Here is a 13595-nt window from a genome sequence, read left to right on the forward strand (position 1 = left end):
GAACGGGCTTTGTGTTAAGACTTTCAAAAGTCTTTGAAAAGACTTTTAGTACTATGAATATTGATCATATTTAAAGTAGACTATATACCAAAAGCGGAGTAAGATCATAGATAGTAGCGGCACAGCCTTCTTGCTAAATGAAAAGGCAACAAGTAAAGGCGGAACGAAGAGCTGCCTGACTTTCAGTGTCGGAACACTGTACGAGCCAGTGGAAGTAACGTGGAGAGTGAGAAGATCAAAGACGGCAGCAGTATTCATGCTCAGAAAGAGAACTACTGATGAGACATTTGCTTTGAGTGGATGCTCAGGCATGTCCACCGTTACATTTTAACGAAACTACCTCATGCCAAGTGTCTTAAAGATACGTAGTATAATTACAGCAGCGCAGAAAAAAATAACTAAAAGTCCCCGTGAAAGCGACTGGAATAGATCAACTACTAGGAGGGAGAGGAATGAAAGGGTGAACTCGCTTCCAAAGCCGGATCTTCTAGTGTGACACCGAGCGGAAGTAAACAGAAACTGGGCTGGTGGCGTAAACATCGACTTGTGCGTGGGAACAATATATGTGTAACAAGGCAATAATGCCTTCAGTTCAGCATTTTAGACAGTTTTTCAACGAGCGACTAGCTGCTGCTGCTGAAGAAATATTCAGCGCTTTTGAAAAAACTATCCTCGAGTACGAAGAAGAGATCAGCCGTCAGCGCAGGCTGCTGGACATCGTCTGCAAACCTGCGGTGAAGTTACCCAGGATAGGTCCGCAACACCTTAATTACACGTTTGATATAATTTGCAGTTAAATAATGGAGGCTTTAGACTTATATTAGATCCTGTTCGTTTAAAGTCCTATTAGTTTGTTTTCTTTATCCCAACAGGGTTGTGAGGATGGGAATATGAACGTGCCTCTATTACCACAGCACGTGTCGAACCGACCTCAGTCTATAATCTTTGTCAGTGTGAGAGAAAAACTGGGAGTCGGTGTTTGCTAAGCATTTTTTCTATTCAAATTCAAATTTTATTTGTCACGTACACAGTCATACACAGTACGATATGTAGTGAAATGCTTGGACAACTACTCGTGACCTAAAGAAAACAAAAAAAGGAAAGGCTATGAATAAGATAGGAAATAAATATGCAAAATTAAAAAGGGTAAATTAATTTTGCATATTCTTAAATGTTTTCGTTTTTTGATCAATCAAAACGGAAGAAAATCTGAAATTTATTCTACAACATTGTTTAAAATATCAGATTTGGCAACATGAAATTGAGCGGCAACTACAATGCTATTTATTTGTTTCAAATCCCTTCCACCTCAAACGTGTTTTATTGGGTAGTTTTCTTTATTTTACTTTTTTTCTGTTACTGACATTGGATTGCACACACCAGTATATGGAATATTTATGAACTTTTAGGTGGGTAGCAAAATCTGTGTAGTTTCTGTCAGTGTGTAACTTTTTGTTTGTTTGTTTGTTTGTTTCACTTATCCCACCAGAGCTCCCACATCAGCTTGCCTGTAAAGAGGAGGAGGTTCTTGCCTCTGACCAGCAGCCCATTTTCCAGGAGAGGAACCCCAGGTTGGATCAAGAGGTTAAAGAGGAACTCTGCGCTAGTCAGGACAGAGAGCATCTTGTACTGAAGCAGGAGACTGATACTTGCATTGTGCCTCTTACTTATGAGAAAGGTGACAACGCTGAAGATCAGACTTTGAGATTGATTCCGAGTGAATTAGTAAGTGCAACAGAAAAACATTCCTTAGTCAAAATATCTATTAAAACCTCAGAGGAAGCAGAGCTAAATACCAACCACCAGCTCTTTTCTCACAGTTCCTATTTATCTAAAAGCCCTGACAAAGAAGACGAGCCTGAGGATTGTATGTCAATTGGAAATGCAGAGACAAAACCACAGAAGATAAGTCACAAAGGCAATCATATACATAATCCTGCAATGTTGATGAATTACTGTAAAACACACGCAAGCAAAAAGTCTTTCAAATGTGACACTTGTGGAAAAACATTTCCATTTAATTCCAAATTAATCAGACACCTGCGAATCCACACGGGCGTGAGGCCATATTCTTGCAACATCTGTGGTAAAAGATTCAATCAGACATCCATACTGAACGTTCATAAACGAATCCACACAGGCGAGAGGCCGTATTCTTGCAACATTTGCGGAAAGAGATTTAACCAGACGTCAATACTGAACGTCCATAAAAGAACTCACACGGGCGAGAAGCCATTTTCTTGTAACATCTGTGGTAAAAGATTTAATCAGAAGTCAATACTGGATGCTCATGTCAGAATCCACACAGGCGAGAAGCCCTTTTCTTGCAAAACATGCGGGAAATGTCTCAGGAGTCGTTCTACTCTGTTGGTTCACATGAAAAAAACACACGGGCGAGCAACCGTATTCTTGCAAAATATGTGACATTTCAAATGCAGCTATCTTGTAAGTCCATGTGTGAAGCCAGACGTTTGCCAGACTATATGTAAAAGAAACAGCACACGAAAAATCTGCAAAGGCAATAATTTTATAATTTTGTGTGCAGCAATTATGTGAAATGATTCTTTTATGCATCAAGCTTGATACGGTATCTAAGGCTGCATTCGTTCGACTACAGTAAGTGTTTGTATATGCAAATATAGATACAATATAGAGTTTCAGTTTTTCACTTCAAGACTAAAACAAACCACTAATATTTAATTACACCTCAGTCTTCTACTTCAATGCTTACATTTGATAATAAGTGTTAGGACTTTTTAAAAAGCATTAACCTGTTTAGGGGATACACAAATAAGGCAGAACCATCAGCTGTGGGCACAAATGGGTCATGGCACACTCATTCGTTGAGCACAGATGGAAAAGTCCCACTTATAGAAAACTACATTGACACAAGGCGTAGCCACAGCGGATTTTTAGAGGGGAATGTAAAAGGGATTTATGATTTGTTTTCCCCCCGCTCTGCCTTGCAGATTGGTTGTGGGGGTCTGATATATGAAAAGCTGCTCCTCCTTGTCTCCAAACACGTCTTTGGTGACTGTAGCTGCAAAAACCCAGTTTTGATTTCTTGACCCAGTCACCACATGACTTCTGTAGATGTTGACTTTTGTTATGAGGGTGTACGTCAGGACCATGTTGGCATATTAGGTCTCAGTGATGCATGATGCTCATTCACTCACGTGTCAGCAAAACCTTCCTGCAGCTCCTTTTCAAACACATAAGGGTTTGGAATAGTAGATTTTCATGCTTGAAGTGCCTTCATGTCTTTATATCCATCTCTTGCATCGTATAAATTCTTTTTACAAGTCTGTTCACAGTATTTGTCAGCTGGTCAAATTTCAGCTGGCAAACTAATACCATTTGCTGCTTCGGCTGGCTTCAAAGGCCTAGAGTTCCTGCCTTTAGAAGAAGACATGCACACGCCACAGTGTCTGTATTAAATAAAATATCTCTAATTGTAACAGTATACGCCATTTTCCTCTGTGTGCCTGAATGTTCGTATGCAACTGTACGTCTTCTTTTCGAGAGCTCATGAATATTTGTTTTGTAACTTCATTGCTTTTTTGTGTTGGTGTTGTTTGTTTGTTAAAGTCCAAAAGTAAAAGTATCTAGTAACAGTGTTGCGAAATACCCATCACAATTTCATACAACTCCAGCTGATGTTTGGAGATATTTTATTTTGTTTAGCGAGGAGCAAAAATGTGCACAGTTCAGTGTGACACAAGGTGATTGGATTGAAATGTTCCCAGTTACAAGTTTAGCAGTTAGAGCCAGACTATGTTTGGTGTTTCTCATTACAAAAAGTCACTGTTTAGCTTATTGCTCCTGATTATTGATCCATTATATCATTTAAAAGGAAATGCACAGCAGGCTGTCTCTCAGTGTATTTCTGCTGTAATTGTGAATGAGATGCTTTGTGGAACTTTTGAAAGCACTGAAACCCTCAACATGAATTTGTTAATTACAACATATTTATATCTGCCTTTCTTGTTTTTATTCTGAGGCTGCTCTACATACCTGAGGCCAGCCTAGCATTCATTAGGTTACATGTGAATGTTTCTACTTTATGGTAACACAGTGAAGAAAGCCTTTTACTTGTCAGCGTTACAGTTTCCCTGTTAACAAATGGTAGAAAAAACAAAACTGAAATACTTACAGAAGTTACAGTATTGTTTGCTTATTTATTTTTTTTAGCTTTTCTCTTCTCTTCTTTTCACTTAGTAAATTTGCACGCCAGTATACACTATTACATATATATATAGCACATAGCAAGGGCTGATTTTAGCTAACCTCTTGTAACGTGTACTGTAGAGAAAAACAGTTAAGATACATGATGCTGGATCTAAATGTAAAACATGTTTATGTCTTTATCAAACTTGCGTGTTGTTTAACTAATGAAGGAAGTTAATAGTGGCTGTTTAAAATTAGTTAAGGGGATTGATTTATTGAAGTAACAATAGACAATAAAGGTAGCATTGCCCAGTCAGTATTTTAGGCTATATAACTTGTTTTACTGTATTCATCTCCATTTACAGATATTTAGATACCAAAAAGAATCCTAAGAGCCATCTATGCAGTCTGAAAGTCTTTGGCATTTTGTGTTTATTTTGTTCTTTGCAGTATTTGTTGCCCTGAAATTATTGTATATCTATGTAATGTTACACTAAATGCTCAGTTTGACTATATCCCTGTGTGTGTTTTGCATTTTTATTTCACTCACAGCACTGTTATCTTTCCATAACATCAAATTGTTCCTCACAGCAACATGAATTGGTTTGAGGAGCTATAATATACAACATCTTTGTATTAGTATTTCTTTCTCTGTCTGCCAATTTGTCCTACAAGCTCAGGATGTGATCAACCAAACTTGACCTGCAGATATATCTTAGGTCCTTCAAGGTTCTTATGGCCCACAAAATGACCTGTTTTTAGCATCTGTGCACCTATAACAACTTAACCTATGCCTCCCTTTATGCACTTAAAAAACATCAAAGCATCGTGTTTTAATTCCACAGCCATCAACGTGGCCAGTCCAAACAATACTGTAGTATATCATATAATATAATAGCATATCATATCATGTAATACTGGAAAGAGAAACTCATGCATTTAATTCTTATCTTTCTTTCAAACTATTTAATTAAAGCAACCACTGTATCGCTTTATATATGTAAATATTGATCATAGTGCTCTTTACAGTTCCATAGAAAGAATTTCACAAGTACATAAAACAGTGTTCAGGGGTTTTTGGGAGGAAATATGAGATCACTCTGTGTGTTTTTTGTGGTCAGCAGTGTGGGCAATTTGTTTTTCACATAGGGCCAGGTTTGTAGAGTTTGTAGAGAGCAAGTTTGTAGAGCTTTTTTCCCTTACAAAATGAAATCATCATTGAAAAACTGCATTTTGTATTTACTCGAGTTATTTTTTATAAATGATTTTTCTTAATATTAAAAATTCTTTGACTATTTGAAACATGTAAGTGTGACATATGCATGTATGCATGCCTTTTGCACGCCGGACAGTAGGTGGTGGTAGTGAGCGGGTACAGGATGTGTGTATCGCCCAGTATCACTTGCGGAAGTTAAAAGAAAAGTGCGCAAGTTTAGGCAGCTTCGAAGTCAAAGCGTCTACATTTTAGATGTAACAATGTATCCCGTTCAAAGCATGCGTAAGTTTGTCTGTGATCGACTAACAGCAGCTGCCCAAGAAATACTGGGAGCGTTTGAAAAGAGAGTAGAAGAGTACGAGTCAGAAATCGCACGTCAACGCAGGCTGCTGGATACGGTGTTCACACCGGAGATAAAGTTGCAGGATAAAGGTCGGTCAGATTACCTTGCTCCTCAGTAAAGAGTCCTGTTATGTTTGAAACGATGACTGGTTAAAATGAATCAGTCCTTAGATATTCATTTCTTAATTGTACCAGGATCAGTGTGTGGTCAGACCAGTTTGACAGGTATAATGTACCATTTGGTTTCCACTGAATTACACAATTTATTTTATTTTTAATAGCTGGATGTTGTACCTCGGTAATGTAACAAAAGCTGACACAAAGTCCTCAAATCCTCAGCTGAACCAAAGATCCTTGTAATGCTGGGCTTACACTGTGTGGTTTTTTCAGTCGCGCCATTCAGCTCCTGCTCAAACTGTACGATTGACTCGCAGGGGTTAGATGTTCGTAGGTCACGATGCAGGGTCTCACACTATACGGCCCGATGCTCTGATGCGACCTGAGTGCTCACACTGTGCGTCCATAAAATGAAGGTTATAACAGAAATTCTGTCTTTCACTCACACAGACACGCACACCACCACCATCAACTTTGCTAAATTGCTAATGAAAAACATTAGCATTGCAGCTGTGATTGAGCAGCAGTGTAAACCCAACTATTTTCACGGTTGTTGTGATAATTTTGTGAGGCCTCATCGAAAAGGCTCGGATGAGCTTGCCATAGTTCTACAAGTTGTGCCTCCATCGCTTGTGTCCGGATCTCACGCTGCACTGCCGTGCCGCGCCGTCTTCTTCGCTGACATTTGTGTTTGCGCGTGCGCAGTGTGAGAAGCTGCGGTGACACCCTCACGACCAAGCGATTGATGATCGGGAGCTGGTCGTGAGGTGTTAATCGCTTCTCGTTAACCCACGTATACTACACGATGCACGACGCACGATGAAGGTCAAAATCGGACCGATCGCCAAAACGGTCGCACGACTCGTGCCAAAAATCGCACAGTGTATGCCCAGCTTTATATAGATGATGCATGTCTTGGGGAAGTCGTCTCATGTCACGTGTAAGGTCGAGCGGGTAATGAGTTATGGACAAGGCAATCATTAACACATCTGTGTCTCAGCAAGCAATGGAAATGAACAACTAAGCGGAGTTATTAGATACAATACCGAGATACTATTTTTGATCAAAATGTTGGTGACATATCACATCAATACATTTTTGCATTCAAACTTCCCAGCAGGTTTCATTTTAACAGCTAGAACAAAATGTATCCAGTGTCTTACTAGTATGTGTCTCAGTTGTCGTTAATGATGATGAGGACACATCCTCATTAATTATTAGAGCTGTAATTTGCACGGTCTCTCCCTGGACTGCACGGGGCTTGTCCTGTTCTGCTTCTTAGTTCACAGATGAATGATTTGCACAAGTCCACAGGATCAGATGAGGAGATAAATAACTTTTGATGTGCCAAATAATGCCTTTAGGTGAGGTTGCATCGGGGTTGCCGTCTACATTTTTGGCCTATACCTTTAAACTCACAGAGAATAGTTTTTAGTGTGCTTGGTGGTGAGTCTGGTTTCCCACTTGGGTGCTTTGTAGATTTTAAAGAGGCAGTCCTATAATTTTAAATTTAGATCCTGAAAATGAAAGTCGGTTCATTATTGAGGTTGAGGTCAGTCGAATACTACAATTATTGTTTTGTTTTGTTTTGTTATCAGTTCCGTAGATAGATTTTAGCTCTAAACACCCACCTACAGGTCTCTGTCTTTGTGACTATAGCACTACGGGAAATGCTATTTGGAAATGCTTTTTACAGAATGAAACTTTTTTTGCTCCTTTTTCAGAAACCAATACATTCATACAATTCAATTTAAAATTGAATTCGATTTTATTTATGCAGCACCAATTCACAACCAAGTCACCTCAATTCGCTTTACATTGTAGGGAAAGAGCCTACAGTATTAGAATGCAAACCTCAACATTTAGATGTCCAGCCAAAATTAAATAATTACTAATGACTGAATGCAATTGTGATACATAAACACTCAGAGTGAAGATAGGTGAGTGAAACAGAAATGCTCAGTGCATCATGGGAAGTTCTCCAGCAGTCTAAGCCTATTGCAGCACGACTAAGGGACGGTTTAAAAGCATGTTACAGTTTTTATCAGCAGTTTAATCCTTATAAGTTACCACAGAGATGAATGCTGTCACATTCAAGGTGATGCATGGCTTTTAAATTCTATCACTAATAAACAATGTACATACAGAAAGTGTCATTTTTAGCTAATGGCTATAAGCCAAAAAATAGTATTTTAAACACTGTCCCATTCTTTCCTTCCTCCCTCTAGATCTTGCAAATACTTCTTTGAGTCAGCAGCAGAGTGACTCCACTGTTCAGCCTGATATTACACGGATTAAAGATGAGCATGAGGAAATGTGCATCAGTCAGGAACGACAGCAGCTCAAACAGCAGCAGGCGCCTGCTGCTCCTAAGGTGACTCCAGCTTCAACTGATCAAAGTGTCCACAGTGATCAGTCTCAGCCTTCAGGTCCTGACCAAACGAATCCTGCTGCAAGTAATGATCCCAAACCCAGTGTCCCTAATGAAGAGGAACGTGACAGAGAGAGTTCTCCAGTACCACCTCCAGATGATGACAACCACTTCTTCTGTCACAACTCAGATGAAGGGGAGAGTCAAGCTGACATAACTTGTAACTATGGAAGTGAAACACCAACAAGAGGCGATACGGACACATCATCAGCTATTACAGCAGCGCAGCCGTTAGATAAGGAAAACAATGATGTGGGCAGCACAGCAAACAGTGGTACAGAGGAAGGACAGGTGTGTACCAATGAGAGCAATGAGCCAGCATCAGATAGAAGTTGTAACATTGAAAACACATCATCAACCAGTAATTCTGAGTTAACACCTACTGTAAGATGTAATAGTGAGACCACATCAGCTATGAGTACTGAGCCAACACCGAACAAGAAACATATAGATGGGAATGAAACGTCAACTGCAACTGCTAGCCTAACGACTAACACAAAACAAAGTGGTGACTACACAACATCTACAAAAAGCACTGAACAAACACTAACAAAGAGCCCAACAGAAACTAGATGCCCCGATGTAACGCCACATGAGAAACACGATCAAGCGAGCCCCCCGTTAAAAGGGAATGGTGAGCCAGCGGCAAATAAGTCAAGTCACGATGGGGAATCAAGCTCATCTGTCAGCCTATATGAAAAAAGCAGTGGTAAGAAAACATCAGCTACAAGTGATGAGTATGCATCTAGAAAGAAACACAGCAAGAAAAAAACAAGCAGAAGTACTGATTTAGCTGCAAGTAGGAAACTCAAAGATGGAAAAATGTCATCAAATACAACTCCTCAGTTAATGCCAAATGAGAAGCATAAAGACTGGGACGCAAATGATGTCACTGAGCCTTCACCAGACTTTACATGTCACGACATATCAATGGAAAGTACTGAGCCAATTCAAAATAAGACTAGTGACCATGAACAGGTAGCATCAAATGAAAGTCCAGTTCAGGCAGAACCCACTGAGGGGAACACATCCTCAATTTCAAGTCCTGACCTAGCACAAAAGAAGCAGAGTGAAGGAAAACTAGCTTCTCCTTCAAACACGGAAATGGCACAAAGTAAGAATTCTAACAGTGACGAAGCCACATTGGCCGAAAGTACAGAAACATCGCCAAATAAGATGCCTGGTGATGAGACTACAAGTACTACGTCAACCTCAAGTAGGAAACTTACACATCAGAGAACATTATCAACCAGAAGCAGGGATTTAACAAAACAAAAGAAGCATAGACATAGAGACGCAAAGTCTTCAAGTAGTAAGGAAGCAGCACTGCTGAAAAGACAAAATGATGGGAGCGCAACATCAGGAGGAAGCACCGACCCAACACAACGGAAAAGACATAAGGATCAGAGTGGGGAATCCACCCAAACTACAGAGGCAAGACACAGTAAGAGAAACAACAATGGGAGCAAAAACTCAAGTGGAAGTACTGATCCAACACAAAAGAAGAGACATAGGGAAAGTGAAAAACGCTTAAAAGCATCAAGCCAGAATGATGGTGGTAATGCCAAAGATGAGGAAAATCCTTACAAGTGTGACCGGTGTGGCAAAGTGATGTCCAACTTCAAAAACTACAAATTTCATATGAAGAGCCACACAGTTGAGAAGACGTTCAAATGTGAGACTTGTGGCAAGATGTTCCGGGAAAGTTGGGATTTAAATAAACATTTAGTGATTCATTCAGCCGAGAAACCCTTCAAGTGCGACGTCTGTGGAAACGGGTTCAACCGACGTTATAATCTCGACCTGCACGCCAGGGTTCACACTGGGGAAAAGCCTTACAAATGTAGCACCTGCGGGAAAAGCTTCAGCGCCTGTGTGAACATGAAGAAGCACATGCGAATCCACACCGGTGAGAAGCCTTACACTTGCAACGAGTGCGGTAAAGAGTTTGCGGATTCTTCTGCTTTCAAGAATCATTTGCGAGTGCACACGGGGGAAAAGCCCTTCAAGTGTACCTACTGCAAGAAAAAATTTGCTACCAACACGACTTTGAAAAGGCACACCAGAACACATACAGGTGAAAGACCGTATAAATGCACCGTGTGTGATAAGGCGTTCAGTCACAAAACCGACCTGAAAGGACACATGAGGATGCACACTGGCGAGAAGCCCTACAAATGCACTAGTTGTGGGGAACAGTTCTCCACCTGGTTAAAACTTCATAAGCATAAAGAGCGTGCACATGCAAGCGAATCAGAAAAACCCGCCAAATAACTGGTCGTACCAAATGAATTAACTTGTTTTTGCTTTTCGTTTTCTTGTGATTTACTTCATAGTTTTGAATTTTTTGGACATTCCAGGTGTTGAGGTCAAACAGGGTTCTTTATTGTGTATTTTTTCTGGTACTAGTGAGAAGTTAAAAATCAATTCAGGAAGGTCACTTTGAGTAAAAGATCTGCAAAGAGCTATGCTTTTCAAGGCTTACAAGCAAATACTGGAAATACTACAGAAAGCTTTACACTCTCACACTGATGACAGTTTGTTATTTGTGACAAAAAGATTGTATGTTTTCCCTTTCCTTCTTGGCTTACACTTTTCTGTTACAAGTCGACGTGAGAGCTTTTTTTTCTTTCCATTCTGTGTTATTTTTGTCTGCATTTCTCAGAGAAGGTTGCACTTTTGCACTATGTCATTCTAAATACGGCCTTAACAAGGCCAGTCTTATTATGGCAACTCAAAAAGAAAATTCTGTATCAGAACAGTTAACCCCTAAAATGAATAGAATAGAATAGAATTCAACTTTGTCATTGCACATGTCACAGGTACAGGGCAACGAAATGCAGTTTGCATCCATCCAGAAGTGCTTTAGCCATGATATAGATATATTACAATATATATTAGCAATGATATAGATATGTAAGTATATTACAGAAATGGGTCTATTGTGGTATGTAATATGTACACGGTATGAAGTATGTTATGAATGAACAGAAGCTGTTATGAATGTGAATATACAGTTGTCCATTGTGTGTGTGTCTGTGTGTGTAGGTGGTTGTGGGTGTGTGTATGTTCAGTCCATGTGTTAACGTGGGTCAGCTGTCAGGAGGCAGAGTTCAGGAGTCTGACAGCTGTGGGGAAGAAGCTGTTCCGGTACCTGGTGGTCTTAGTCTGGAGGCTCCTGTGGTGCCTCCCAGAGGGCAGGAGGGTGAAGAGTCCATGTGATGGGTGACTGGGGTCTTTGATGATTTCCCCAGCCCTTTTCAAACACCACTTCCTGTAGATGTCAAATGCTGGCTTTACCTGGACCATTTTGCGCTGGACATCATTGTCGTTTATTACTCACAGAGAGTTTTGATGGCTGGACTTTTCCATCTTTTCGGGTTGTTGGTAGTTTCCATTTATGTGCAATGGTGGCTGCAAACTGCATTACCACCACCTTCTGGGAGTAAAAGCACATTAGATAAGAGAGATAAGAGATAAGATAAAACTTTATTAATCCCTCGGGTGGGTTCCTCTGGGAAATTCGGTACATTACATCCTGTGACTGATTTAAAAACGGGAAACGATATATTTCAGGACAAAAGCCATAGTCAGTCAGTTTTATTTTTATAGCAAATGTTAAATTATTTGATAATCATGACTATTAATTACTAAATGCAATGTAAATATTATATCAGATCCAACTCTGCAGGGAAAGCTGACGCCTCTTGGTATTTCCTATAAAAAGCTGTTGCATTTTTTTTAAAGGTTTTGTATGATAGTGAACTTTTACATATTTATAATTCTGTACCGTTTGCTCTTGCTTAAGCAAATGCTTTGGTTTTTGGATTGTTTTTTACATCTGTAAATATTCTTGTTAAAGAAATCTGGGAATTCCATCAGACAGATCATGGACAACAAAGTCAGACGAGTCAAAAGCCAGTGGTTGTGACTTTTGACGAGCTTTACAGTTGTTTAAATACAGTACACAGAAGTGCTTCTTGCCACAAGAATGCCTTCATTGCCTCAATGTGTTAATAAGTGTTGTACTAGAACAGCAAGCAAAAGGAACACAATGTTTGTTTGGTTTTTTTTTTTTTGTCTTGTTGGTAATGATTTTATTTGATTTTTTTTTTTCAGTGTTTTTTCCCATTTTTGTCATCAGAGCATAGACTTGTAAAACAGTCAGTGAATGTCTTATTAATGGGTTTACAATAAACCACCATGCCTTTTGTAATTGTCAATAAGTAATGTGTGCTCTTTCTGAATCTGTAGGATCCACGTTGATTTTCGTTAAATTATTTGTGATGTATTGAGACAAGAAGAATTAAGAGATTCGTTTTTGTGTAAGTGAAGGAGAAAAAAGTTACAGTGCAATAAATTCTGCTCTTATTAAACATGTGTTCTGATGATGATTCATTATTTAGAGCATATTAGTAGTTTTTAACAAGACTGCTTAAGTTGCTTTTGAAGCCTGAAGTAAAGTTACAAAGGTCAGGTGTATATGTAGGTTAATATTTAATATTTGCGTACGCTTGTTGAACACTTTTCTAAGGTATCCTTTGGTAGGACCTTTTTCACACAGAGAACTGTTGATCAGTGAATATTCCCTTTTTCAAACCATTCCCTGCACAGCCTAGAGATGGTTGTGTTTGAAATTCCCAGTAGATCTGCAGTAACTGAAATACTCAGACCAACAACCAAGTCTCATTCAAAATCATTTAAATCAAATCAATAAATATTTTTTTGCTATTATGATGCACATTTTGAAATTTAGCAGGTCGTCTTGAGTATGTTGTTATATCTAAATCCATTAAGTGATTGGCTTAGATGTTTGTGTTAAGTAGTAGTTGAAATAATGTACCTAATATAGTGGCTGGCAAATGTGTGTTCACATGTATAATGTCAGGTCTATCTAAAGATATTAAAGACCTATTATGTTTTTATTTTTAGTTTTATGGTTTCCAAATAATTAAAAAAATGTTAAAATAAGTTTTAAAAATGTTACAAAGTAAACTACTATTTTTATTGTTCTTCACAAAAGTACATATTTGTTGGGTGAAAGAGTTAAAATGTAATTTGGAGGCTAACAAAAATGTGGTAATTTGAGATACATCACATGGTCACGTAACAGTGAGTGGACACAAAAAAATTGATTACTTGTTTACTCAGTCCCATTCTGCCATCATGTGGTCCATTATATTTTTGGCTGCATCATGAGAAAATGTGATTTAATAATCGATTTTTAAAAATCTGCAAATTGAACTGCTGCTTTCATGCTGCTATCAACAATCCCTGTACAGTATTTTCTATTTTTTCCCCACAATATCTTGAAACAACTAG

General features: G+C 38.9%; 2 protein-coding genes across 3 annotated transcripts; both read left to right on the forward strand.

The window, feature by feature from the left end:
- The first annotated feature begins 75 nt into the window (after positions 1-75).
- On the forward strand, positions 76-4706 carry LOC309719345 (uncharacterized protein). Of its 2 annotated transcripts, none has more exons than XM_082555395.1 (2): positions 76-308; positions 1490-4706. In XM_082555395.1, exons 1-2 carry the CDS (start codon positions 257-259, stop codon positions 2422-2424), a joined length of 987 nt encoding a protein of 328 aa, XP_082411521.1. In that variant the 5' UTR covers positions 76-256; the 3' UTR covers positions 2425-4706. The 2 variants fall into 2 exon arrangements, with proteins under 2 accessions (XP_082411521.1, XP_082411520.1); XM_082555394.1 differs by having other exon boundaries at positions 207-753; positions 1490-4704.
- A 696-nt stretch (positions 4707-5402) lies between these two features.
- On the forward strand, positions 5403-12653 carry LOC309719591 (uncharacterized protein). Its single transcript, XM_082555791.1, has 2 exons — positions 5403-5815; positions 8071-12653. The coding sequence occupies exons 1-2, from the start codon at positions 5644-5646 to the stop codon at positions 10545-10547; spliced, it is 2649 nt and encodes an 882-aa protein (XP_082411917.1). The 5' UTR covers positions 5403-5643; the 3' UTR covers positions 10548-12653.
- The last annotated feature ends 942 nt before the right edge of the window (positions 12654-13595 follow it).

Source organism: Aulonocara stuartgranti, assembly GCF_965226115.1.
Source record: "Aulonocara stuartgranti genome assembly, chromosome: 12".
Taxonomy (NCBI): domain Eukaryota; kingdom Metazoa; phylum Chordata; class Actinopteri; order Cichliformes; family Cichlidae; genus Aulonocara; species Aulonocara stuartgranti.